Source organism: Chroicocephalus ridibundus, chromosome 17 (assembly GCF_963924245.1).
Source record: "Chroicocephalus ridibundus chromosome 17, bChrRid1.1, whole genome shotgun sequence".
Lineage (NCBI taxonomy): Eukaryota > Metazoa > Chordata > Aves > Charadriiformes > Laridae > Chroicocephalus > Chroicocephalus ridibundus.
In genome coordinates this window covers 8,917,039-8,944,980 of record NC_086300.1, presented here as the reverse complement: position 1 = coordinate 8,944,980, position 27,942 = coordinate 8,917,039, and the positions used below count along the sequence as shown (strand labels likewise).

General features: G+C 45.7%; 2 protein-coding genes across 2 annotated transcripts in view; both read right to left on the bottom strand.

Moving 5' to 3' along the window:
• Positions 1 to 27,942, bottom strand: part of LOC134524591 (M1-specific T cell receptor alpha chain-like) — a 292,071-nt gene that overhangs the window by 69,724 nt on the left and 194,405 nt on the right. The gene's annotated exons all lie outside the window — the stretch shown is intronic.
• On the bottom strand, positions 79 to 23,984 carry LOC134524596 (immunoglobulin gamma-1 heavy chain-like). The gene is made up of 7 exons (XM_063354757.1): positions 23,834 to 23,984; positions 23,098 to 23,418; positions 5,078 to 5,134; positions 2,453 to 2,734; positions 1,820 to 1,882; positions 1,360 to 1,476; positions 79 to 732 (listed from the first exon to the last, which is right to left on the bottom strand). The coding sequence occupies exons 1-6, from the start codon at positions 23,889 to 23,891 to the stop codon at positions 1,361 to 1,363; spliced, it is 897 nt and encodes a 298-aa protein (XP_063210827.1). The 5' UTR covers positions 23,892 to 23,984; the 3' UTR covers positions 79 to 732; position 1,360.

Genomic DNA, 27,942 nt, shown 5'->3' with positions numbered 1-27,942 from the left:
CATTAGGACAGTTGGATTTCAGCTATCTCCATCCTAAATTCAGAAGAAAAAGCACAGAATAAACCACAGCATTTTGGCTTAGAAAAAAACTTTATTTTCTTCACTACTACAGCAACCTAAAATTCATGTGCCATACACTTTGCAGAGGAAATAGAGGTTTAATAAAGAAATGCTCAACAACATTACCTGATTGAACTGAATTACTTCAGACTCAACACAGGTCTTCTCATCTACACTAGAAAATTATTGTTATTAAAGCTATTTAAGAAACATTAAAGCTATAAATAGCATCTACTATGCCTGAATTCTCTCAGCAGTAATACATCAGTTCTACAGACAGTAATGTAACATGCCTGTAAAACGTGTTTTAAAAGGGTCAAATATCTACAATGAGGATTGAATTTTTCAAAACTATTGAAGCAGGTTGGATGCTTCTATGCAAAGGCTAGAGGAGTGGGGAGATCAATTTCTACTTAGCAGGGGGGTAAGGAAAAATACACTCTCCTCAGGTCACAGAGAAAAAGAAATAGCAAAAGCAGTTACAACTGTTAAAACTAAATAAACAAGCCAGGCAGGATTCAACAGTATAAAATCTCTTAAGGAGAAGGTGCTGGTTGTGTTCTGGATGGTTATTGTCAGCAGAATTGACACCGGCTGTTCAATCCATTGTGCTGCTGGTACACACTCCCTCCTGCTGTTCTTCAGATTTCTGATGCTTTGCTTCTGCACTGTCTGGAAGACCAAAGTGCGTTTTAAACTACATTTAATGCAATTGGGCCTATGTGCCACTGTTGGATAGCTGTCAGATCAAGACAGGTAGACATACAAAACTTAGGCTGGATTATCTTTTGTGCCTCTTTGGATACCTTAATTTAAAAGTCCTCCCCCCTCCTCTTTTTCCTCCCACTACTTCACATGTTTGTGTTTTGGGATTCTTCCTTTTGACTCCTTATTTGTCTTGATTTTTCTCCAGGCTTTGTGCTCTGCCACTTGCAACAGTCAATGAGGTATCTCTTAGTCATTTATGGTAATAACTGAGTTGCTCTGTCAGAGCAAGTTTGCTCCAAAGAAAATTTGGGGTCCAGTCACCAAGATCTGAGCTTTGAATACAGAAGGGGGCCGTTTTATTTGTGGTTTGGGAGAAAGGGGGTTAGTTGTTTTTTGGGGTTGTTTTTTTTTGGTGCAGGTTGTCGTCATTGTTGGGTTTTCCCCCAGAAACCTACGAGAGTTATTTAAAGCAAACAGGAGCAGATGAACAGGTATCATTGCTTGTGGGGTTAGAGATATACTCAACGGCAGACAGTCATTCCTGGCATGTGCTTCCAGGATTTCTACGGATCAAGCTACGTGCTTCCTTACCTCAGAAAAGAAACAACTTGATACTCATCAGTGTATTGAAGGCGATACTTTTTGCCAGCAGGACTCTTAAACCCAACACAGCCATAGACAGCATGTTCGCTTTCTCCACTTTGGTATCTGTTTAATGATAGAGAAAAGACAGGAGAGATCAGTCTAGTTTTGGATATTGTGATATTGGCAGAAAGTGGAAAAAAAAACACAAGAAATAGTTTCAGGGAAAGAAAGAGAAGCAAAGGAAAAGATGATAGAGAAACATGGCAACAACAGGGGAGGAGGAGGTCTGTCTAGATTGGATTTTTCTTCCTGTTACTTGTCTGTTATGAAACTACCTACCCTGACAAAGCAGGTTGTGTTTGATGAATATGTTGTATTCTGATTCCTCTACCCCTGAGAAAATACATTTCCATGCATTTATCCCCAACACAGTAATGTAACTTCACAATCTATTTAGTTAACTAACCTTGTGCAGAGGTGTCTGTGGTGTTGCAAACCTTCTCTGTTACTGGTTCTTCAGCCTCCTTTTCTGTAGCATGGTAAAGAAAAGGCATTATAGACTATATCCAAATTTTAAAAAGGAATAAACAAAATGTTCGTATGACCCTTCCCATAGGGACACTTGGGCAGGACAGTCTGAGGGTCAAATGATTGGTCACTAATTCTAACATTAATTTGAGGAGATGATCACAAAAACAATCCCCCAAAGTATAAAAAGTTGTTTAGAGAAAAAAAACAAACAACCAAACAAAAAACAAAAACACACCACCACTTTAACTTTTTGTTGTTTTTAGAAAGGCTATGTGCTCTAGGAGGTTTGCTGCTATCTGGTTAAGTATTTAGTAATAAGCGAATGTACATTTTAAAAAAAAGGTGGTGTCTTTTGTTTCTTCCCAAAAAAGTAAGTCCAAGTTGTTAAACAGTTAGGATCATTTATTTTAGATGCTTTTAAATATCTGTCATCTCTACCTGCTTAAGTACCAGATGTCTTTCCCATTTTTGCTTGTTATACAGGGCAACGCTTACTTGCAGGAGAAACAGCAAGCACTAGAAGACACTGCCTCCAGAAATAAGTGGCAGCTGTACCACAAAATTGTACCTGACAATGGTGTGTTTTCTGTAATCATGCTGTTGTCGAATTTGGCCGTGCAGGTCACCTCTTTGCCTTTTGTCACATTGACCACCTTAATAGTATCGTACAAACCCTCTGACGTCAAAATGGATGTACTCTGTTCATATACGACCCTATCAGAAGACATCTCCAAGCTGATGTTCTTTGTAGAGAAATTCCTTGCCAAACAAGCTGCTTTCCCAACGCTGCCATCTTTCTGTTTCTTTGATGTCATCACAATGACTTCTGGGTCAGAACTTTTTGTATTGTCTGTAAAAAAAGCATTGTTTGGGCATGATTTGATTTTATTACAAGCATGCCTGACTGCTAAGTCGCCTGAAGTTCATATATACTCCAGCTGTGACTAATTCCTAGCATTATCAATGACTAACTGCGTTTTTTGCCATTATTTCTTGCTGCTGCTTCCAAAAGATCATATCAAAGACAGAAAGGGTGTATGAGAGTAGTTTTTTTTATAGGAGCTTTAATTCCACAGGATTCTAAGCTTCCTTTCCCAAAGATCGTGCCTATACGTGAATTCTTTATTTTATAAGGGACGTCCAAATGAGAAGAGAACTTTTATGCATGCCACTCCGAGAGTTAAATTATTTTCTCAAAAACTTAATTCCTAAAAACAACACTTCTATCAAGGACTGTCTTGCATATTCATGAGACATGAGGGAATAACTGTTTTTCCTTTGCTCTCCCTCCCCTCCCCCAAATCTTCTTCTGATGTGGCTAAGAGTTCTAACCATAGCAAGAGCAGTAGGGCAAAGAGAAGTCAGCTTGCTGCTTCACTGTTGTGCAAGGTTACTGCAATAAATGACATTACTTGCAGAAATTAAGTACTGCTGCTGCAGTGGGGGACAAGGTTGATCTTTTCAATAATGAATGCTCAGATGCAAGAAGGATTTTTGTCTCTGAGATGGGAAAATAGGAGAGAAGCAATCAGGATGTGAATTGCATATCTCCACTTCTCCAGGTGTTTCTCATAAGGTCAAGAACTTTCAATTGTGGGGGAGGTTTTCCCCACTAGACATTGCACATGTTGTAAGACGTTCCAACCCAGTCTGGAGACAATGAAAAGAGAATAGTATTTGTACTCAGTTCAGCAAAAATTCTTGTGCTTGTTCCAAAAAAAAATGTGACGTTTCACATCCATGTGCTGTGCCATATTGTTAGTCCCGCAGTTCAAGGGGCAGTTAATATAGTGCAGTATATTAAACTGATTTGAAGGGAAGAACACCCCAGGGCCTATGAACTTGATGTCCACGGACAAATCTTCTTACAATCTTCCTTAGATTAGTGTAATAACATTCAGTGGTAGTTCTTTAGGGTCAAGATACCAACAAACATTAAGGCATGAAAAACGCGCCCCAGAACGGGAGTTTTGAAAGAACCTGAAAGATGTTGACAAGTTTCCACAGGATTTGGTATCCTTGCTCTCTCATACATCTTTCAGAAGAGTCACTCTGAAACCTTCAGATGTATTTTTTCTGTTTTGAAATAATTTTAGAGTTGAATTCCCAATTCCAGGCAACATATATGAATGAAAAAGGCTTGACAACTGCAAAAGCCTGAATTTCAACTTCTGAGAATTTCTTACAAGACATACAAGTAATGAAGTAAAATTGCTTAAACTTGAAGGGGATGTCTTTAATCAGTTAATAATTTTTCAAAATAATTTTCTCAAAATAATTTAGTAGCCAAGAAATCACTATGATATCATGTTTTTTTTTTAAAAAATATGATATCTTTGCCCTCAGGTGGAGAAACTAGTGTGATTCCACATACCAATGTCAGAATAAGATTAGCAACATGAATTATAATAAAAACACGAAACTGAAGGGAATCCTCTAGTATGCTTCCTTACCAAAAAGGGTTCAGTTTAGGAAAGGCTATGAGACATATCAAAAACATTTACATGTCCAGTTTGACAGGAGCATCCTGATGGGTGTCTTTGCTAAAGAGGTGCATTAGACCTTGAATTTTGCATAGGTTGGTGCTACTAATAAACTTCATGGGTTGACTCTATTAATAAAAGAGACTCAACTCCATGCTTGTCAACACCTGTTTGTCAATACCAAACAGGAATCAAACATCCATTGATTTCATTTGACCTATTCAGTTTAACTCAAAGTCTGAACAATTTAGTAAGATTAAACTAGAACAGAAATATTGCATAAGATCACATTTAATACTTTTGTATATTATCCTTCTCTCCCCTCAGTGCTGTCTTTCGAACTCTGACAGGATAGAAATTCTTAGGAACTTAAATATCAATATCCACAGGAACTTTAGTTCCCTTCAGACTCTCCGAGCACGGCTTTGAAATCTAACAATTACTATTGTTAGTAAGCTTATTAGGATGCCTCAGTAAGTGGATAGGTGTTAGATCCCAAAGAAATTCAGCATGATAGCAGCCAGGACGTGCCTTTGTGGAGCCCAAATTATCTAATCACATACCAAAAGGTTACGCATAGAAAGCCTAAAGTCTAACTAGTAACTTTAAAGCATGGAGGGGTGGCTGCCAGAATTTTAGGAGGAAGAAAGGAAAAAAAGTGAAAATCCAAGCAATAACAACTCTGAAAATGTTAATACATAAATACCTACTTGGCTCCACGGTCAGTTGAGTCCCCTTCCCAAAGACAAGAGCAGCAGTAACACACAGTTAAAAAGTGTAAATCAAAAAAGGCTCATTTTCCTATTCCTTCTACATACATTTCCTTTCCAGGTGCTGTAACATGCTTTTGATGGAGCCCATTAGTCCTGTGCATTCTTTGTTATCTAAGATCTTCGGAGGCTTTTCATGTTTTCTGATCTCCAGCATTTCCAAACAGACAGTATATTATCAAGCTGCATCTCTGACATAACTAATTGGGTAAGATCCTCAACAAGAACACATGTACACTGTGCAATTCTAGTTCATAAAGAAGAATTATTTCTTTATCAAACTCCAGAAGCCCCAACTGAGCCCTACTGTTTTGCATTACCTGAAAATACATCCATGAATTCTTACCACTGCTTGCTTTTGGGAGGGATTTTTAAGTTACACTCTGGCAATAACATTTTATTAGCACAAAAAGTTGTATTTCTTTTTCCCTTTAATCTTACAAAGTCATGGGAAGAGCTATATATTCCATAATGCTATGGGCTTTAGTTTTCTTAATGAAAGTTTTATCTAAAACAAACAAAACCAAACCAACACAAAAAGCTTGTCTGTCCTTAACTGAGCCCTCAAGAGGAGCATATGTGTTGAATATCCTATAGTGACTACTAATGCATGTTTTCTGCATCATTTTGTGTTTGGGGATTCTCAAAAGATTCAGGCAATAAAGTATGTCTCTTATTAACATCTTAAAATGCATATTAGTATCTCCCAAAGAAATACAAATTTTTCAACAAGAGGGTCAGGTTGTGCAAATTCTGGAAATTTTGGCTTCAACTTATTATTTCAACAGACACAGAGTGACTTAGGTGCTTAAGGCCTAAGGCCTATTATGTTTTACCGTCAAACATAATCCTAAAGTCTTTGTGCATCTCTGAAAATGTCATCCTATCCTTAGCTAGAAAAAGAGAAATCATTGAACAGCATGGAAACTTCACTCAACTGAAGTTTCATGTAATATTGCATCAGGATGTCAGAGAGACTAGATAGGCAGGAAAAACAGAGAAAGAATGATTTAAAGCATTTCAGGGTAGAGGAGCGGACGAGGCTAATACCTTTCTCTCGTCAAATGAATTGTTCTCTAACCCAAATTGTGGGAAACTCAGGGAAGTTGTTTTAGAAATTTGAGTAATATACTGTAAAATTTTTCTTAAACTAAGAATATCTTGTTGTGGTCAATGAGCCACATGCTACCTTCAGATGATTAGAAAGAAATCTTTCTTGTCAGCAGAAGAACCAGCATGCTAAACTTTTTTAAAAAAGCATCAGAACCTTTATGTGAAAAACAAGAGTATCATATCAGCATTTCTGTAAATGTCTGAAATGGCAATATCGTTGCTCAGTCTTACACCTGCCAGCTCTTAGACTTTGTTTTGTTCGTTGTTTTTTCTTGCCAAATACTACTATTCTCTATGGGATATTTGACCTCTTTTTTTTTTTTTTTTTTTGACAAATGTCCTCTTCAAATCAACGTAGGCTGATGTTAAAATAATGAAATCTGGCATTTTCTTCTGGTCCTACATTTGCAAGTGAGGATTCACTGGTTGGAAAGAACAGATCTTTCTTCAGAAAAATAACTTTGTATTCCTTTGTCCCTTTGGAATTGGAAGTGGACTTAAATTGTTCCAAAATAGGCATTTATTCCCTCCCATGCAAGATATCCTACAGACCTGGACAGCACCTAAGGGAGCCCCATGACCTTCTGGACTGCGGACAGCATGGTTTAGATATAAAATTGCATTATATAAAATGACAGTTTTGTAGCACTTCAAAGACATGCAGACCTGTTAAAGTATCATAACAAGGTGTAAAGTAGGCACCTGGATGTTTAGGATAACAAAGATCAACCTAACAAACTCGCCTGCTGCCCCAACATTCACACTCCCACAGAAAAGCCTGGGTGACATCCACCTTTTTTGTACATCATGAAATTCCAAATAAAGATAGGAAGAACTAAGGTGTATTATAATCCCTAGTCACCGCACCTGTGTTTTCAAAGCCTGGGCAACTTGGTGGCCAATTTTTGTTCATTCTAAGTGGTCTTGGATATTGAGGCACTTGTGCAACTTTAAGCCCAAGGATATTTAATGTCATTCCTCCTCTGTCTTCATGAGAGTGGAATTATTTATCTGGTGACACTACAGGTGGGGTGCCAGTGTCAAAAATTAACTTCTCATATCAGAGAACTAAAGATCTGTCTCAAAACTTTTCTCCACTGTCAGCTCTTCACTGAGCTGTGCATTCCTGCTGAAGATGAGGCAGTGAAAATCTGCTGGAGGATAGGACACTTCAGTGTAAATTTAGGCCAGAGTGTTATCCAGACTGGGAATAAATTATAATGTGTTAAGTAGTGCACACCAGGTGTTTGGGGATCATGGAGTAATGGTGATATACAGAGGTAGCCCAGCTGTTCCTGGGAAGCCTTCCTAAGCAGATACAAGCTGAGGATTTAGCTTGAAACCCTGGCTGGAGAGAGTGCACTCTAGGGAATATTGTGGCAGAAAATTCTTACAGTGAACCCAAACCATTAGATTCCCTTTCCTCCCTCACCTTAATTTTAACATAATTTTTAGAAATAAAATAGTGGTACTTACGTGGTTCAACTGTGAGAGTGGTCCCACTTCCAAATACAAGCTTATCTGTCCTCACACTGATAATACTTATTCCAATAAATAACTCTTTCCTCATGGTATTCAAAAGTGTTGTAAAAACAGGAGATGAAAACGTAGATATTTGTCCTAATTATCCATGTGTGCAACCCCATGAGGGTATCCAGAGCCACATTGTCTTCCAAAACTGGAAATGGAAAAACAATAATTGAATAGTTCAGTGATTTCAAATAGCTTGATTGAGTAGAGGATTTCCAAGTTCTCCCTTTCTTCTGTCTTTTAGAAAACTTGTGAGGTCTATATTTCCAGGATAACTAGAAGTAAGAAAAGAATGTTCTATTTGTCTCCTTAATCATTTCAGTCACCCATCTCCTTTATTACCCAGAATATATTGCCTTTTTCCCTTCTTTAGGTTTTTGTACAGGAACCTATGTTGTTTATATCATTGTGGTACTCCAGTCCCCAAACACAGTGGTGTATTTCATTACAAAAACTGTCTCTTCCTTCTTTTTCAGTACACAGTGTTCTGGATTATGCAGGCAGTCACATGACTTTTGAAGTGGTTTCTGACCCAAGATACCACATGAAGAAATATGACATGACTTTCAAGGAGAGCATAAAATAATGCCAAAAAGTTTGAATTACAAGTGAAAACTTGGGAATTACATGACACCTCTGAAAACTTCCATGGAGTCAAGCTGGATAAAAAGCAGGAAAAAAAATCAGTACTTTTAGGCCTATCTCAAAGATGGGAAATGGAGGTTCCCATGATGACAAAGGCTGGGAGCTCATGACTTCTGGCACCAAAAGGAAGGGTCTTGCTTCACCTGAAGATTTGCAACTACAGAATAGATTCAGTGCTGTCATAGCAAATGAGGAGCTAGGAGATGTGTCAAACAAAGAGTCTGAGCCCATTGGCCATGAGCCACCAGAAAAAGTGGTGTGTGTTAGTAATGAAAGACTGTTATGGCAAGGAACAGAAGCCCCCTCTGACAGCTGGACCTGTCATCTAGGGAGATTTACTCCTTGCCATGGACTTGGATTAGAGTCATTGTTAAAAGACTTGTAAAACTCATTACACCTTCTGACTATTACCCCCTGCTGCTCTTCCATGTGGTTATTAATGATAATTCCAGGAGAGCCCTATGAAGTAGCAAGCAGGCTCTGGGGGTTATGGTCAAAGGTATGAAGGCCCAAGTGGTTTCTCTTTGATTCTGCTGGTGAGGGAGAGGGTGGTGAGAAGGAGTGGATGGATCCTGCTGGTCAACTGTTGTTTGTACAGTTGGCATTGGCAAAAGGGACTTTGTTTCTATGACCGTGGGACCCTCTCTGAGGATTGAGAATGGTTTGGAAGAGATGGGATACACCTGACTAAATGAGGCAAAAACATCTTTGCCAACAGGCTGGCCAACCTGGTAAGAAGACCTTTAAATTAGAAACAAAAGGGGAGGAAGAGGATGATCAATAATCTAGTGAGAAAGTGATGGGAAGGGTTGATACAGAATGTATGAGAAGTGATATGAACAGGATGGTCTTTATAATAAGAAAAAAAAAAAGTACTGAAAGGGGTGCACTTCAAGTGTGTCTACATAGATAAGGAAGTATCTATGGAGAAAAAGAAGGGAAATTTCTGGGAAATTAGCATGGCTGGGTGCCTCTTTAAACTGCCTGTGCACAAACTCAGGCAGTATGAGGAACAAGCTAGAGAAATTAGAGCTCTGCTAGTAGTTGCAGGGCTATGATCTCATTGCCGACATAGAGAAGTGGTGGGATAGCTCATGTGACCCAAGAGCTTAAATGCACGGTGAAGTGCAGGTTAGTGCATATTGCCTGGGTTCCTTTCCAGTTTTAACTCCATCTCTTGGTTGCAGAGCTATGCGATAATGGAGGTGTGGTGGGGTAGCTTCCAGAAGTACTGTAGTGGATGAAGCCAGGCTGGATTAAGAGCAGTCCTGAGGAGAAGGACTTGGGGATGTTGGTGGATGAGAAGCTCAACATGAGCTGGCAATGTGCACTCACACCCCAGGTGGCTAACTGTATCCCAGGCTGCATCAAGTGTGGCCAGCAGGTCAAGGGAGGTGATTCTGCCTCTCTACTTTGCTCTTGTGAGACCCCATCTGGAGTACTATGTCCAGCTCTGGAACCCCCAACATAAGAAGGACACAGACGTGTTGGAGCAGGTCCAGAGGAGGCCATGAAGATGATCAGAGGGCTGGAGCACCTCTCCTGTGAAGGCAGGCTGAGAGAGTTGGGGTTGTTCAGCCTGGAGAAGGGTCCGGGGAGACCTTATAGCATCCTTCCAGTACCTAAAGGGGGCCTACAGGAAAAATGGGGACTCTTTATTAGGAAGTGTAGCGGTAGGACAAGGTTTTAAACTGAAAGAGGGGGGATTTAGATCAGATATTAGGAAGAAATTCTTATACGCTAAGGGTGGTGACACACTGGAACAGGCTGCCCAGAGAAGCTGTAGCTGCCCCATCCCTGGAGGTGTTCAAGGCCAGGTTGGACAGGGCTTTGAGCAACCTGGTCTGGTGCAAACTGTCCCTGTCCACGGCAGGGGGATTGAAACTAGATGATCTTTAAGATCCCTCCAATTCTAACCATTCTGTGATTCTATGATTCTGTGATTCGTGTGTGAAGGCAAGGAGGAGGAATTGCCCTTTCTGTGAGGGAGTAGCTGGAATACATACTTTGGGATGTGTGATGAGCCAGCTGATAGCATATGGGTCAGGGTTAGACAGCAGATCAGCATGTGTGACACTGTGGTGGGTGACTACTACAGATAACCTGGTCAGGAAGAAGTTGTCTTCAGACAATTGGAAGAAGCTTCGTGTTCACTGGCCTCATGGGAGACTTGGACCATGTCAAATGTCTGTTGGCAGGACAGTGAAGCAGGGCAGAACCAATCAAGAAGTTTTCTGGAGTGTACTGGCGAAAGCTTCCTGACACAAGTGACTGATGAGCTGGCCCTCCTATTTGCAAATGAGGAAGAATTGGTGGTAGGTGTGGAGGTCAGGGGCATCTTTGGCTGCAGTGATGATGTAGTGTTTAAACTCAGGAATCAGAGAGGAGAGAGCAATGCAAAAAGCAGGACAATGCTAAGCTTAAGTGGGAATATCTGAATACAGTAGGTGAATCCCAACTTGCTCAACTTGATCAGAAGTCTAAAATGACGTGCTTGCAAGATCCAAGATCTGATGTTGAATGTTGGGGAAAATGGTCTTGCATGGAAAGGTCTTTCAGCTGTCTGAGTCTTTCTGGGAATCAAATTTGTCTGTGTACATGCAGTTGTCTGAGGAAAAAGAGACTGTGTAGGGCCCCATGTTTGCATCTTTAGGAGAAGTCAGTGAGTGAGACAATTTGTGTGTAGCAGTTCAGTTGTTTTCAATCACTGTGGTACGTAATCCACACAGTGGTAGACAGTTCTACAAAAACATTTGCTTTTTTCAGTGCCAGGTGATGTCTCTTCTTTCATGTCCTTTGAAGAGCTGGATTTTATTTTCCTGTTCCTCTAGACTGTTCTACTTTTGAACAATCTAATACTGTTCCAGAGATGTTGCTATACACTAAAAACAAAATTGTCAGCATTGCTTTTTTTGGCAAATAGAGTAGTATTAATTTATCACTAAAATATTGTCCATAGTTGTCAAAAAGGAATATTGTTACCTTTGAGTTGTTAGAGCTGTTCTCACTTAAAGGACCCAATTACTGTTTGTCTTTAACAAACATCAAGAGAGATAGGGTGAAATATTTTAAAGAATATCTGGGGACCAGTTGCCTCTGGTTTTTCAATTTGGTTTCATCCTACATTTCCTAACTCTCTCTGGACCTTCAAGTATTTATGTTCTCAAAGCCTATTTTCATGCCAAATAACAAATCGGTCTATGTTTACGAATTGTTCAAAAGTTGTTTTGGTTTAGCTGATGGTGGTTTAATGGACTCTGTTTGCCCTGATGTGCTAAAGTTGTTTATTTACTCAGATATTTGATTTTCAATATTTCTTGTTTGAATGCCATTTTTATGAGTCTTGGGAGTTTTTTTCCTGATTATATGCACCACTTTTTCTCAGTTTCTCTTGTGAACTAGATTATTTGACTACTAAGTTGGCTTTTGACTTTTGATTTTTGATTTATTTACATCTGCCTTTGGCTGAGTTTGAGGGTTGGGAAACATCTAGTTATGGTTGACTGAAGTTGGCTTTTGATTTTTTACCTTACTTTAGTGATTTTGATTAATAGTTACCTGGAATTGTGGATCAGTTTCTGAATCCTCAAATCCTCTTCTAAGACACAAAAGAAAATAGCATTATTTCATTCTGTTCACAAATCTGCCTGGTTCCATGCTGTATTACTCAATATGTTTATTTGCGTTATTCTTGTTACCAAGTACAAAGGTGTATTTCTCATTTTTAATCACTGTTTTTAATACCAGTGCTGCTATTTCTTCTGTTTTTAACATGGGCTGTTCAACTACTGTTCCCTTTATTGTGTCAAATTGTTTTCTCCTCATTATTGCCTCGCTCCTACAGGAAAGTTGTCAAGTTGATGTGATACTTTCCGTCTCTTGAACTGATTGTAGGAAAAGGAGGCTGAGGGGAGTCCTTATCGCTCTCTACAACTACTTGAAAGGCTGTTGGAGAGAGGTGGGGGTAAGTCTCTTCTCCCAGGTGACAAACCATAGCACAAGAGTAAATGGCCTCAAGTTGCACCAGAGGAGGTTTAGTTTGGATATTAGGAAAAAACTTCTTCACCAAAAGGGTTATCAAACATTGGAACAGGGAAGCGGTGGAATAGCCATCCCTGGAGGTATTTAAAAGACGGGTAGACGTGGTGCTGAGTGACATGGTTTAGTGGTGGTTTTGGCAGTGTTAGGCTGATGGTTGAACTCGATGGTATTAAAGGTCCCTTTCAACCTAGATGATTCTATGATTCTTTGACAAAGCTCTAAATACCTCCTGCCACAGGCCAGGGTGCATACAGGTGCCTCTCCCACATCCTTCACTTGCTGTAAAATCTTCCCAGAGCAGTGACATCATACCCTGCTTGTCACTGAGATCTCAGATGCAGTTGAACAGCCCTTTTTCATTTGGGTGGCCACAGAAACACACCTGTCTTCACAGCCTCCCATAAACCACATGCTTGCATTTGTTCCATTTAAAAGTTTTCTGCCGCTGTATTTTTTTTCTCTGTCCTTGGTGCATCGCCTCCAAAAAATTGCAGGAGGCGCTCCAGTACTGCCAGTGATGTGTTAGCATGTTTAGGCAGTCTGTGTTCCACGAAGTCATACTGAAGATCACTCCTTGGGTTCTGTTTCAGAGGAAATGAGAAGAGAGGGAGTCCCTCCTTCCTCTAGAAAAGTGTCTTAGGCAGATGAAGATACATTTTAGAAGGGAACTAGCAGGTGGTTTGTGCATGCATGGTTGTTTGGATCCCTTCAGCCCTTGCTGAAAGGTCTACACTGCTTTCCAGAAGAAACTACCCTGGCCCTTCCAGCGCAATTATTCTTAGCCCTCCAAAAATCTCCATTTGTACTTTAACAAAATTTCCTTTATTGGGAATTCTGAGCCTAGCTCCCACCTAACCCGTCTACGTGATTTCATCACACTTTTATAAAAGGTTTTATTGCCTCTTTATTATTTGTTTATTTATTTATTATTTATTATTTATTGCCATGGCTTTATTGTCAAGGAGAGCTGCTTCTAGGATACATCTGTCAAGAAGGTGACTTTTCTTTTAAAGGGTGCAGTGGACATCATGTTCTTCTGTGTACAGAACCATCCTATTCAACCCTTCTATCAAAACAGAAATGTTATTGGTCATGGATTCCCTGGAGACACTATAGTTGTCTTAGGAAAACAGATATTTAAGACTAAACAGTAAGTCACAATTTTCAATATGGAGAGTACAACTAAAAGTACTGATTTAAAAGGAGATCTAGAATATCTGCTTGGGGAAGTCCCTGAGCTTCTGAAACCTACACAAAAGGAGATTAGTGTCCTGGTTTCAGCTAGAACAGAGTTAATTTTCTTTCTAGTAGCTGCTGTGTTTGGGATTTGGTATGAGAAGAATGTTGAGGAATGTTGATACACACATTGTTTTGATTGTTGCTAGCTAATGTTTATATTAGCCAAGGACTTTTTCAGCTTCCATAGAAGCTCAGAGGGAGCAAAGACAGGACAAGCTGACTGGGGGATGTTCCGTACCGTAGACATCATGCTCAGTATACAAATGGGGGTTGGACGGGGGGATGGGAGTTGGGGGGACCCGTGATCCACGATCACTGCTTGAGAAGGGCTGGGCAACTGATCTTCAGGTGGTAAGAACAACTTGTATGATTTTATTTTGTATATTCTTTTACCATTATTATTGTTGTTATTTTCCTCTTCCGTTACTGTTCTATTAAATAGTCTTTATCTCAACCCACGAGGTTTTTTTCCTTTCCCCTCCTTTTCTCCCTCTTCTCCCTACCCTACTAGGGGGGAAGTGAGCGAGCAGCTGCATGGTCCTAGTTGCCAGCTGGGGCTAAACCACGACAGCTAGTAACAGAAGAAATAAAGTAGCATTTGTTTTGTATTTATAGCCTTTGCAAGACATCTGACATTGGCCTTACAGGCAGTCTACTGTGTTGAATGGCTTTTAGATTAATCCACTGCAGCGATTCTTCCATAGGACCAAATGTATTAATCAGGGTAAAGTTTGGGGATAACTGACCTAGTATCTCCAGCTCTTATATAGGAAACTCAGGGTAATGTATGCATGCACACAAGCATACGGATTCATTTGCATATGGAGAACATATATGTAAATGCACTTCCATGAAAATCTACACTTCCAAATACAGAAATGTATGCTTAGTCCTCAGGATAAGAACATGTGTGTTTATTCACATGGCACCAAACCTAGGAGTGCAGAGAAGAAATTTTTCATCATGTCCTAGGAAAAATCTTAGCAATGCAGATCCTGGTGCAGTGCCACTGCAGTGCCACTGTTGTTATGTGCTGCTGCAACATTGCTCTGAAACTCCCTGAACAATATGGGGCATGCAAATGCAATTGAGTTCTGTCTTTCCATGTTAAAATTTTGATTCCTTCAATGTTTGTTGTGCTTCTTCAAAAAAAACCCCAAACCAAACCTCTTTCCCTGTCACTTTCTGCCTGTGGGAAAGATTGAGACAAATGGAAGAAAGTTAGAGTGTGTTCATGGTTTTGTGTGTGTTTGTGAGAGATTCTGCTGCTGTTGCCACAGCACCTCTTTGCCCCTTTCCAGGAAAGTCAGCCCAGGCTAGCCTTGAGAAGCCTGGGAAGAGCCTTGCCTTGCAGCAACCACAACAGACCTGGCTGCATTTAATTTCCCACCTTCCAGTTCTTCCTGGCCCTGCCTGTCTTTCAAGCACTGTGCCCTTTTCCAGCTCTCTGGTACTGAAGAAACAGGTGGCTGTGTCTCAGCTGATGGCGAGAGCACTTCTAGCGACAGCTGGTTCCTGGAGGGGTCTGCAGAGCTGGTGACTTCCTCAAACAATCTTACTTCTGTTATAGTCTCAGATCTGGAAGAGAAGCAGACAAAAAGCACAAAACTTGAACATGGGAGAAAAGAAGGCAGACTGGCTGGAAGGTAGCTTTGCTTTCCAATGCAGAGTCCTACACCTCAGGAGGAATAATTCCACACACCAATACAGGCTGGAGGACTGCTGGCTGGGAAGCAACAGTTCAGGAAACAGCCTGGGGGTTCTGGTGGACACCGAGTTAGCCAGTATGTGCCCTTGTGGAACAGATGACTAATGGTTTCCTGGTTTTCCTCCATTAGGATGAGTGTTGTCAGCTGGTCAAAGGAATAATCCTCTCCCTCTACTCAGCACTGGTGAGGCCACAACTGGAGTACTGGCTCCAGTTCTAGGCTGCCCAGTACAAATGAGACATGGACATGCTGGGGATAATCTGGCATAGGGACACAAAGATGATGAAAGAGACTGGAGCACCTCTCATATGAAAGAAAGCTGAGCGAGCTGGAACTGTTTACCCTCAAGAAAAGAAGGCTCAGGGCGGATCTCATCAATGTATAGAAATATCTGATGGAATGGCGCAAAGACAATGGGACAAGGCTCTTTTCAGTGGTGCCCAGGGACAGACGAAGAGGCAATAGGCACAAACTGAAACACAGGAGGATCTGTCTGAAAATCAGGAAACAGGTTTTCACTCTGACAGTGACTGAGCACTGGCACAGATTGCCCAGAGGTTGTGGAGTCTCCCTCTTTGGGAATATTCAAAAGCCATCTGGACACGGGCCTGGGCCACCAGCTCTAGGTAGCCCTGCTTGAGCAGGTAGGTTGGACCATCCCAATGAATTCCATAAACAGTTTTTTCCAAGAGTGTTGAGGAAAACTCACTTTCCTCTTTTGTGTTCAAGTTTCAATGCTGGAACTCAATAGAGAAGTATACGAGTGATACAAAAGTCATATGGGTGGGTAAAAAAGAAGCACACAAAGGACTCAGGAAAGCTATTCAGCATGGTGGTTTGCTGTATTTATGGTGTGTGGTCCACTGTTAGATCTTATGGCGTGTTCTTTGTTTGTAGTTAAGACACAAGTACATTCTTATGCAATGAGATTGCAAACCACTTACACAAACACAGAGCTTGGCTTTGTAAGGATGGGGAAGTCATTCCCATTTGACTTGTTGACTTCCTGGAGCCTGAGAGGTGTAGTGCTGGCCACAGCTGGTTGCTGGAGGCAGGACTCCTGGAGACAGTGTAGTGGAGGGGAAAAAAATCAATCAGGAAATGATTGTCAGAGGCTCTCATTTTCCCACTCACAGCCACTAAAAGGCCACTGCTGGAGTATGCAGAGTGGCAGTATGTTGGCAGCACATGAAGTCAGGAAGAAGGACTAGAGGTCCTCTAGAGTCAGAAACCCAAGGACACAAGAGTACTCTCAAAGTATTTCCAGACCCCAAAGCTGTCTCTTAAAAGCTCTGTCTGGCCATGAGGCCTGATGTTGTCCTTTCTGTCTCCCCAGAAAGGGTGTTAGAAAGGGGAAGCAGAAGAGGTGCAAGTTTTGCTCACAGGACAGTAGAAGAGTTGAGGCTTAAGGACCTCTGGAAAAGGTCTAGTTTAACCCTCCTGCTTGAAGCAAGGTCAACTAGAGTAGGTGTACTGGGTCGGGCGGGGATGGAGTTAACTTTCTTCATATCTGTCATGTCCCACTCAGAAAAGAAGGAGGGTAAGTGACTCAAATTTGAAAATCCCCATCTGCTCATCTGCTCAGACTAAGGTGAGCCAACTCTCAAGGTCCGCATGCAAACATTTATTAAATTCACACAGTCATTAATACATGTCTTAACTGGGTCCATGATAATTGGTTAGGTATATAACAAATTATGGCAAGCAGTAAAGTACACCTTGCATTACTTAGCAACCTATATACAACAAATTATGGCAAGCGGTACTTAACAACAGCTATACAATGAATTATAGTGAGTGGTAGGGTACACCTTGCATTACTTACTTAACAACTTCAAAATAAAAGGGAAAAGAGAAAAGAAAAAGAAACAGAACCAGAGGGATAGAGGAGGGAGAGAGAAAGAGATCACCGGTCCTTGTTCCAGCATTGGTTCTGCCAACAGGGGTAAGAGCGCTCTTCTGTGTATAATCTCCTCAGGGAAAAAATCTCCTCTCTACAGGCACTTATTTTCCCCTTTTATGTTCGCCGTATCAGTATGACCCACCCAACTAGTTCCAGGCAGTTTCGTCTCAGGGTTCCCAACCCCCCAGGTGACATGTAGCATAATTTGGGTGGAGTGCTATAGTCATATGTTTAGCATGATCTCTATAATCTTTATTAGAATATACAGGGGTGTCAACTTTAATATGCATTTCGTGGATAATGAGGCAGAGCATTATCATCAGGCACAGCAGCCTTTTGAAGAAACAGAGAACTACACAGATTCCTGTTATCTTGTCCTTGCCGGAAAAAAAGCAGGGCTGTCCTGTTTCTGTAAGACTGTGTTCCAGGCACCTCCCACGAATCACACAAGAGATAAGCAGGTGTTAGCTTTATCAGTTCTTTGAGCAGGCTTGGTACTTGCGAAATTTTGAGAGACTCCTCAGGAAGGCTCAGAGGGCCTCCTCCCCCTCCTTCATCTCTCACAATTAGTTTCATGCTTCCCTCAGGCTGCTTCTCTTGTCTGTGTTTAGGGGACATTGCAAGTCGCCTCTTAAAATAGCTGCCTGTATGGGCAGCTGTGATGTTTTGTGACCAAAAATGTGTTGATAACACACCAATGTTTTAGCTATTGAACATTGCTTACACACCATCACGGCCTTCTCTGTTTCTTACATTGCCCCACCAGCCACACAGTCAACAACTGGCCAAAGTGAAATGCCATACGGCAGGATGTCAGCAAATCGGTCACACAGCCGCTCAGTGGGATGGCGGGGAGAACGGGAAGGATAAAAGTGAGAAAACTTGTGGGTTGAGATAAAGACAGTTTAATAGGTAAAGCAAAAGTTGCGCATGTAAGGAAAGCAAAATAAGGAATTCATTAGCTATTTCTCATCGGTAGGCAGGCACTCAGCCACCTTCAGGAAAGCAGGGCTCTATCACTCGTAACAGTTACTTGTGAAGACAAAAAGCCATAACTCCAAACATTTCCCAATTCCTTCCTCTTCCCCCAGCTTTTTATTGCTGAACATGATGTCATATGGTATGGAATATCCATTTGGTCAGTTGGGGTCAGCTGTTCCAGCTGTGACCCCTGCCAACTTCTTGGGCACCCCCAGCCTACTCACTAGTGGGGCGATGTGAGGAGCAGAAAAGGCCTTGACGCAGTGTAAGCACTGCTCAGCCATAACAAAAACATCGATATATTATCAACAATGTTTTCAGCACAAATCCAAAACATAGCCCCATACTAGCTACTATGAAGAAAATTAACTTTATCTCAGCCAAAATCAGCACAAAAGCAATAAAAGCTTAGGGAAAGAAGGAGGAAAGGGGGATATTAGGAGTTGTGGCATTTGCCTTCCTAAGTAACCACATGTGGTGAAGCCTTCCTTTCTTGGAAATAGCTAAACATCTTCCTGCTAGTGAGAAATGGGAACTATTTCCCTTGATTTGAGCATGCAGCTTTTGCCGTAGTTATTATACTGCCTTTATCTAACTTACAAGTTTTCTTGCTTCTACCCTTCCAATTGTCTCTATTACCCCACTGCAGGTGAGTGAGCGGCTTCGTGGGGCTTAGATGCCAGCTGGGGTGGAGCCACCACACGAGGCTGTCCAGAACCTTGCCCAGTTCAACTTTGAGTATCTCCAAGAATGGAGACTACACAGCCTCTCTGCACAACCTGTTCCAGTCTTAAATCACCCCAACAGAAAAAAAATACCAGAGGCCTTAATGGATAAACAAGGCTAGGGAAAATTCAAGCCCACTGGTGAATGGTGAGAGGATCTGGTGACATAGGACATGGAAAACGGCTGATATACTGAATGCCTTATTCACCTCAGTCTTTAAGCAAAGCTGTCCTTCAGGAATCCCAGGTCCAAGAGTCAAGGGAGAAGAACCCCACGCACACGGACCTCTCACAGGCAAGTGGGGCTTGGATCCTATGCTGACATCCTCAACATGCTCTTTGCAAGGACAAAGCATTAGGCCCAAGGATGGGGGTGTACCAGGTAGATTCCCTGCCTGTTCCCACACTGCGGAGCAGCCACACTGGATGGAGGTGCCTAAATCACAGCTAGAAGAGGAGGAACTCATCTCCCACTGTGCTCTGCAGGGATCGGTGGGGAGGTAGAGGCGGGGTGCAGGTCAGGCTGCAAGTGGTTAGCACAGCTCTGTGGCGAGCAGAGCACAGGAGCATGCTCAGTTCCTGGGAGGCATCACCCCTTCCTCTTCCTTTTGCTTACCTATGACCGGAAAGAACCCCACACACAGGGCAGTCCACACGGCCAGGCCCCACTCTGCCTCAAATCTCTGTAGCTTGTCTCCGCTGGCAGAACAGCTCTGCCCACATCTGCCCTGTCTGTGCCTCTGTCACTGCAGTCAGTCCTAGTCCCTCCTGGTCCCTCCCTCGGTCTATGACAACAGCGAAGGCGAGAGGTGGGGGCTGGAGGAGCAGAAGAACCTGAAGCTGTTGGTGAACTCTCGGGTGTCTCTCATCCTGCAAGCTGCAATACCAGAGAGCTCGCTTGGCAGGAAAACCTCTAGTGGGCAAAAGGTGGCATGTTGCTGTAGAGCCACCCTCGACCTTCCTCTGAGGAAGGACTGCAGTGTTTCTGCTGGGATTTTGGAGCTGGCCCGGCGGGCGGCAAGTTGTCCTCCCAGGGCACCCTGGCTCCTTGCTGCTTGTGAGCTGCTGCTCCTGGATGGGAGCCACTGACCCCTCTACTCTTGTGGACAGGGCGCTCCATGGCAGACGTGCTCCTCCCCCTGCTCTTGCTCAGCACCCTACTCCTCCACTCGCTCCCTCGTGCTGACATTTCTCCAGCAGCCTCTTCCCACCAAAGCCTTCCCAGATGCCCCCAAGCAGCAAAGGCAGCAAAGGGCAGGGGAGATCCAGGATTTGCTGTGCACTGAAGCTCTGGGGTACATGTGCAGGTTCAAGGCCCCCAGCTCATCCCCCAAAACTCATGTGCACAGGACTGAGCAGGGACCAGGCTGTTGGGGCTCCTCAGCAGAGCAGGGACACTCCCTTCTCCATTCTTACCCTACTCAGCAGGAACACAGAGCTCCCCCTAGGACCTTTGTAGCCACAGGAGAGGACACCTGCTGAGCCCTACAGTGTCACCATTTTGACTGGTACTACCATTTTGGGATGCCCAAATTCCATGCTGCCCCTCTGCAGACTCTCTGAGTCTTTCCCCTCCTCTTCCTCTTCATGTGTGCTCCAATCTGGCCCCTTAGGGAAGCGATCCAAGACGGTGGAACGGCGAGTTGCAAGATGGTAGAGGAACCCATTGAACCTGGAGGTGGCCTAAGGTGCCCTGAGACACTTGGAGCTGCCACAGCATGGTACGGATACCGCAGGTTCCCCACAGCCCTCAGATCATATCTTCCTTGTTGGGAGTCCTTCCACAAAATTCTATGCTGGACCTCATGAATATACATGAATATATATGCTGTACCTCATGTACACACATGAATATATATACACAGAGTGCCAACACTTCATGCACAAGGGAAAAGGTGCCCTGCAGCTCAGCTCCTGCTGTTTGCGTGTTCTGGGGCTCCCTGATCAACATGAGCTTTAAAAGCTCAATTCAGCTGTGGTTTGCCATAATCAAATCTTAGTTCTTCAATGCTTGTTGTGCTGCTTCTTAAACAAACTGCTTTCTCTGTTGCTTTCTTCTGGGAAAGACTGAGAAGAATGGAAGAAGGTGATCAACTTGTTCATGGTTTTGTGTGTGCTTGTGAGATACTCTGCTGCTGCTGCTGCTGCCACAGCACCTCTGTGCCCCTTTCCAGGAAAGCCAGCCCAGGCTACTCCTCAAAAGCCTTTTTGCAGCCAACCAGGAAAGACCTGGCTGAATTTAACACCCCTCCTTATTTTCTGCCCCGGCTTTGCCTGTCGTTCAAGCACTGTGCCCTTTTTCCAGCTCTCTGGTGCTGCAGAAATATATGGCCGTGTCTGCAGCTGATGGCGAGAGCACTTCCAGCAACAGCTGGTTCCTGGAGGGGTCTGCAGAGCTGGTGACTCGTGTCTGGAAGAACGAAGCAATGTGCTGAAGTCCCGTGAAAGGATACAGCAACGCTATGTGCTGCAGGTCTCTGCCAGGAGTCTGACGGATCCAGTCCCAAGCGTAGCTGCTATCAGTGACGGGTACACCAGAGATGCGGCAGGCGAGCGTGAGTGACTCTGAGACCTTCCCTACCACGGGGCCAGAGGCCTCTATCTCCACCTGAGAAAGGGCACCTGCAACCCCAGGAGACAAGGATAAACAGGCAGGAACAGTTCAAGCAATATCTTCATCTATTCCACCACTTCCCTGGGCTTCTGCCTGTGATCTCTGGGATCCAGCAGCTCCAAACACACATGTTCACAAGCTCTTGTTCCTGTTAGAATCTCAGATCTGGGAGACCTCCCCATTCTCCCAGTGGGCTCCCAAATGACCCTCTGTACTTTCTGTATTTCCTCTCCTAGCTACTTAGTGAGTGAATAGTGACAACCGGACTGAGCGGACCTGAGCCGTGCCCAAAACCTGAGCACAGCTATTACCACACCTCAACAGTCAGCCGTGACAGGGTACACACGATGGAAACAGCAAAACTTGTTTCCAAAGGTGAAGCAGTTTCAGAGTGTGACAGGAGTGAGGACTGGCATGAGACATGGGAAGAAGGCAAGCAGAAGGGGTAATGCTTTGCAGACAGACTCAGATAAAACAGATAAAACGTCCCCATTAGGACCAAGCACCAATGTAGTTACATCATATGATGTAACTACACAACTCTCCGAGAGCAGCCCTGAAGCACTGTGGGATTCAACTCCATTCCAGCTTCAGACCCAGAGCTGGGACCCTGGCAGGACGTTTGTGTTAAAGCTCAGCTGGTTTTCCTGTCTCTGTGCAAACGGCACAGAAGTAGCGGGCAGAGTCCCTGGGCTGCAGGGCACTCAGGGACAGATATGCCTCAGAACGGGAATTGTCCTGGGACGCCATGGCTCAACCGTGCATCGCTGCTCCATAATATGGTTTACTTCAGGCCCAGCAGATGGACACCAAGTCGAATGTGCCACCTGGTGCCTGACAGTACCACCAAACATCATGAAGCTCAAAGCTGTTTAGCAGGCACTGAAATGAGACTGAGAGGCCTGTAATTACCAGGCTTTACCTTCTTTCCCTTCTGGAAAACCGGGATAACATTTGCCAGATTCCAGTTGTCTGGGGCCTCTCCAGACTCCCTAGGCCATGGAAAAAAAACAGAGAGAGGTCCTGTGATAACATTGGCCAGCTCTTTCATATCCGGGCATGAATGCCAGAGGGACCCATAGATTTAGGTGCCGAAACAATGCAGAAGAAATACTACAAACTGACCCCAAGCCCCATTTCCAATTGGCCCCTGTGCATCCTGGGGAGAGGAAGGGAATGCAAGAGTGAAGCTGAGCCTGGGAAGAAGGATGGCAGAGAGGGAGGACAGTTTTTTTAGGGATGGGGTAATTTTCTATACTCTCCATTGCACTGTATTTTAATTGGCAATCAAATTTCTGCAGTGTGCAGGACAGGCCACAAACACCTGCCATGCGCAGTGATAAGCCCTCACTGCTGGAAACAGCCACAGGTGACCTCACACACATCGCAACACTCCCCTGGCCCATTGCTCTTGCACCTGGGCTGGGCCCCAGCAGGTTTCTGTTAAAGCTCAGCTGGATTTCCTCTCTCTGGGTGAACAGCACAGAAGTAGCGGGCAGAGTCCTGGGGCTGCAGGGCACTCAGGGACAGAGAGGACTCGGACTGGGAATTGTCACGGGACACCGTGGCTCGACCCTGCACAGACTGCCCGAACTGAGTAACTGAGGAATCAGAGCTGATGACAGACACCCACTCGAGACCACCACCGGGGGCCTCACGGTACCAATATACGTAGTAATACTTGAAGTCAAAGCCGGATCCGCGGCAGGAGAGGCGCACGGAGTCCCCGGGAGCTCTCAGCCCTCCGCCGGCCTCCACCAGCCTCAGCTGCGCCCACACCCCTGCGGACGGAGAGCGCAGGCAGCCGGGCAGCGCGCCACCACGGCCCCACGACGTTCCCCCGCCGCCCCGGCGCCCCCCGCCCCGCCCCGGCACAGCCACAGCCGCCACCCGCCTCTCTCCCGGCAAAGCCCCGCGCCCGGGGCAATGCCCCGCCTGCCCCCCTCGGGGCTCAGCCGCGCCCGCTCCCACACTGCGGCCCGACCCGCCGCCCCAAAGCCTCCCCCGGCCCCGGCCCCGGCCTCTCCCTCGCCCGCCCACCCCACCCCGCCCGCTCCCCGCCCAAGGCGAGCGCCAGCCGACAGCGCGCCCGGCGCGGGAGCAGCCGCAGCCCCGGGGCCCCGGCACGGGCAGCGCCGCCCGCGAGCAGCCGAAGCCCCGGGCCCGGCCTCGCCGCCCTCCCCGCCCGGTTCTCACCTGCCGGCCCCGAGGCCAAGGCCAAGGCCAGGAGCCACGGCCCCAACCCGGCCGCCATCGTGCCCTGCCGCGCCGGGGACGGACGGGGACCGAGGGCCCGGCGGGAGCCGCACAGGAGCCGAGCGGAGCCGCGCTCGGGACCGCTCCTGCCCGCCCGCTGGCGAGGGGGTAGAGCCAATGCCACTGCCCGCCCCCAGCACCGCCGCCCCGGCCCGGCCCCCCGCTGCCGCGTCCGCTTTGGGGCAGGAGAAGGGCGGGCGCGGGCAGGGCCACGGGCAGAGGAGGAGCGCGGCGCCCCGGCACACCGAGGCTCCTGGCCCGGGGCTGCCAGCGCGGCTCCGCTGCTCTCCCGCCTCGTCGCCCTGCCGAGCCCTGTGCAAAGGCGTCGGCACCTCGACCGCCCGCAGCCGGGGCCGGCCCCGGCCCCAGCCCCAGCGGCAGGGTCGGGCCGTCGGCCCGCAGCGTCCCCTCGCAGGACCCTCCCCGTGCCCCGCACCCCCAGCCCGCCCTGGCCTCACTCCCAGCCCCTGCCCGCGGAGACCAGACACACAGAGGGCTGTGCTGCCATCCACAGGGACCTCGACAGGCTGGAGAAGTGGGCTGACAAGACCTCTCTCCCCATCTTGCTATAAGCCACCTTTCTATATGGAAAGGCTGCAATAAGCTGTCCCCAGAGTTTCCTCTTCTCCAGGCTGAGCAACCTCAACTTTCTCAGCCTGTCCTCAAAGGAGAGGTGTTCCACCCCTCTGATCATTTTTGTGACCCTCCTCTGGAGCTGCTCCAGCCACGTCCATGTCTTTCCTGTGCTGAGGACTCCAGAGCTGGATGCAGTACCCACAAGTCCTTCTCTCCAGCACTGCTCGCAATCCCTTCATCCCCCAGCCTCGATGGATACCAGGGGTTGCCCCAACCCAGGTGCAGGACCTTACACTTGGCCTTGTTGAACCTCATGAGGTACACATGGGACCACTTCTTGAGCTTGTCCAGGTCCTTCTGGATGGCATCCCATCCCTCAGGCATGTCAACCACACCACTGAGCTTGGTGTCATCTGCAGATACCCTGAGGCTGCACTCAATCCCACTATGTCATTGATGGAGACATTAAGCAGTACCGGACCCAATATGGACCCCTGAGGGACACCACTCGTCACTGGACCCCATCTGGACTTTGAGGCATGTTGTGGTTTAGCCTCAGAGGGCAACAGAGAACCATGTGGCTGCTCTCTCAAACTCCCCTCCCCACAATGGGGAAGAATCAGAAGAAAAAGGAAAAACATGTGGGATAAGACAAAGGCAGTTTAACAGAACAGCAAAGGGAACAAGAAAACAACTGTAACACAGATAGAGGAATGTAGAAACATGATTACAGTAGCACCGCTCACTGAATGGACCCAGGACACCCCAGCCCGCTCCCAGTGGCGACTTCCTGCTCCCTTCCCAGCCAGCTACAGACTAAGCATGGCTCACATGGGATGGAACACCTGTGTCCCTACTACTTTCCCCTGTCTTATGTGTGTATATATATACACATACATATATTTTCATGCAGATATAATGCCCTTAGTCCGTGGGCCATCCCTCTAAAATGTCCGTTGAGTTGATTTTATCTATGACTTTGGGCTCCATCTGTTAGAACAGTCTCTCAGGGCAGGGGGGATGGTGTGTGGTGCTGCACTGTTGCATGCTGTATTTTCGGAGTTTGTGGCTGGTGCACCCGCTTTTCAAGTTGCCACACAAGAAGTCATTTCTGGAGGTCAAAGGGAGAGAAATAAATTCCGAGGTAGTGAATTTCTCGTGAAAAAGGAACCAGGAAGGACAAAATGGGCCTTCCAATCTGCATGAGATGTTTTGACTTTTAGAGTCCTCACAGACATTGAGGGAGGATTGAAGAGGCGTCTTACAAAAGGTCTGAGATTTCAGTATTTTCCCCTTGGTCTCGTCTGGCTCACACATGTCTGAACGCTTTCTCTTGTTCTGGGTTGTTTGGTTTTGCGCGGCTGGAGCTGAACTTAGCAAGGGATGCTAAGAATAACAAGAAGGGCTTCTACAGGTACGTCAAACAGAAAAGGTCAAAAGGTCAAAGAAAGTGTACCCTCCCTGATGACCAAGAATGGCAAACTGGTAACAACAGACGAGGAGAAGGCTGAGGTTCTGAACAATATTTTTGCCTCAGTCTTCACTGACAGCCTCTCTCCTCATGCCTCCCAGGTTGAAGGACCGCAAGACGGGGACCTGTGAGTCACAGGACCTCCCACTGTAAGTGAAGACAAGGTTTGTGACCACCTGAGGAACCTGAACATATACAAGTCTATGGGACCTGATGAGATGCATCCCAGAGTCCTGAGGGGACTGGCTGATGTAGTTGCCAAGCCATTCTCCATGATATTTGAAAAGTCTTGACAGTCAGGTGAAGTCCCTGGTGACTGGAAAAAGGGAAATATTGCACACATTGTTAAAAAGGGTAGAAAGGAGCACCCTGGGAACTACCGCCCTGTCAGTCTCACCTCTGTGCCTGGGAAGATCATGGAACAGATCCTCCTAGAAGCTATGCTAAGGCATATGGAGGACAGGGAGGTGATTCGAGACAGCCAGAACAGCTTCACCAGGGGCAAGTCCTGTCTGACCAACCTGGTGGCTTTCTACAATGGAGGGACTGCATCAGTGGACAAGGGAAGAGCTACAGATACCATCTCTCTGGACTTCTGCAAGGCCTTTGACATGGTCCCCCACAACATTCTTCTCTCTGAGTTGGAGAGATATGGATTAGATGGGTGGACTCTTTGGTGGATAGGGAACTGGCTGGATGGTCGCATCCAGAGGGTGGTGGTCAATGGCTCGATGTCCAGATGGAGAGGGGTGACAAGTGGTGTCCCTCAGGGATCCGTATTGGGACCAGTGCTGTTGGATATCTTCATCAATGATTTAGACAGTGGGATCAAGTGCACCCTCAGCAAATTTGCCATTGACACCAAGCTGAGTGGTGCAGTCGAGAGGCCAGAGGGACGGGATGGCATCCAGAGGGACCTGGATGAGCTAGAGAGGTGGGCCCAAGCAAATCTTATGAAGTTCAACAAGGCCAAGTGCAAGTTCTTGCACTTGGGTAGGGACAATTCTGGTTATCAATACAGGCTGGGGGATGATGTGATAGAGAGCAGCCCTGCAGAAAAGGACTTGGGGGTACTGGTGGATGAAAAGCTGGACATGAGCCAACAATGTGTGCTTGCAGCCCAGAAGGCCAATCACATCCTGGGCTGCATCAAAAGAAGCATGGCCAGCAGATCAAGAGAGGTGATTCTCCCCCTCTACTCTGCTGTCCTGAGACCCCACCTGGAGTACTGCGTCCAGCTCTGGCGTCCTCAGCACAAGAAGGACATGGCCCTGCTGGATCAGATCCAGAGGATGGCCACGAAGATGGTCAAAGGGCTGGAGCCCCTCTCCTATGAAGACAGGCTGAGAGAGCTGGCGTTGTTCAGCCTGGAGAAGAGAAGGCTCCAGGGAAACCTTATAGCAGCTCTCCAGTACCTGAAGGGTGCCTACAGGAAAGCTGGGGAGGGGTTGTTTGCGGAGGCATGTAGTGATAGGACGAGGAGCAATGGTTTAAATTAGAGCAGGGTGGGTTTAGATTAGACATTAGGAAGAAGTTCTTTACAATGAGGGTGGTGAGACACTGGAACAGGTTGCCCAGAAAGGTGGTGGAAGACCCATCCCTGGGGACATTCAAGGCCAGACTTCATGAGGCTCTGAGCAACCTGATCTAGGTAAAGATGTCCCTGCTTAGTGCAGGGGGGTTGGACTAGGTGACCTTTAAATGTCCCTTCCAACCCAACACATTCCATGATTATATGATTATGAACCCATAGGTTTTTTCACCTTTGTCCTTCCAATTCTCATTCCCATCCTGCTGAAGAACTAGCGATTGATCTGCTTGTGGGGCTTAGCTGCCTGACAGGGTTAACCCACAGCAAGGAAGAACTCAGCCGGCTAATCATAATGGAAGAGCCTGGAGTCAACCACCACCTGGCAGCAACAATGATGTCATTGGGAGAGCTTTGCCTTTCTTTTCAAGTGAAGCAGCATGCTTTCCCCCTACAACGCTTCTACGAGATTTA

Bases quoted from the DNA above. Each gene is read 5' to 3' on its own strand.
- LOC134524596 (XM_063354757.1), bottom strand. From the start codon at position 23,891: ATGGCGGCCGGGTTGGGGCCGTGGCTCCTGGCCTTGGCCTTGGCCTCG. The intron at 2,735-5,077 runs GTAGGTATTTAT...CTTTTTTTACAG, and splicing joins TCAACTGACCGTGGAGCCAA to ACAATACAAAAAGTTCTGAC. The intron at 1,883-2,452 runs GTACAATTTTGT...ACCATGCTACAG, and splicing joins AGAAAACACACCATTGTCAG to AAAAGGAGGCTGAAGAACCA.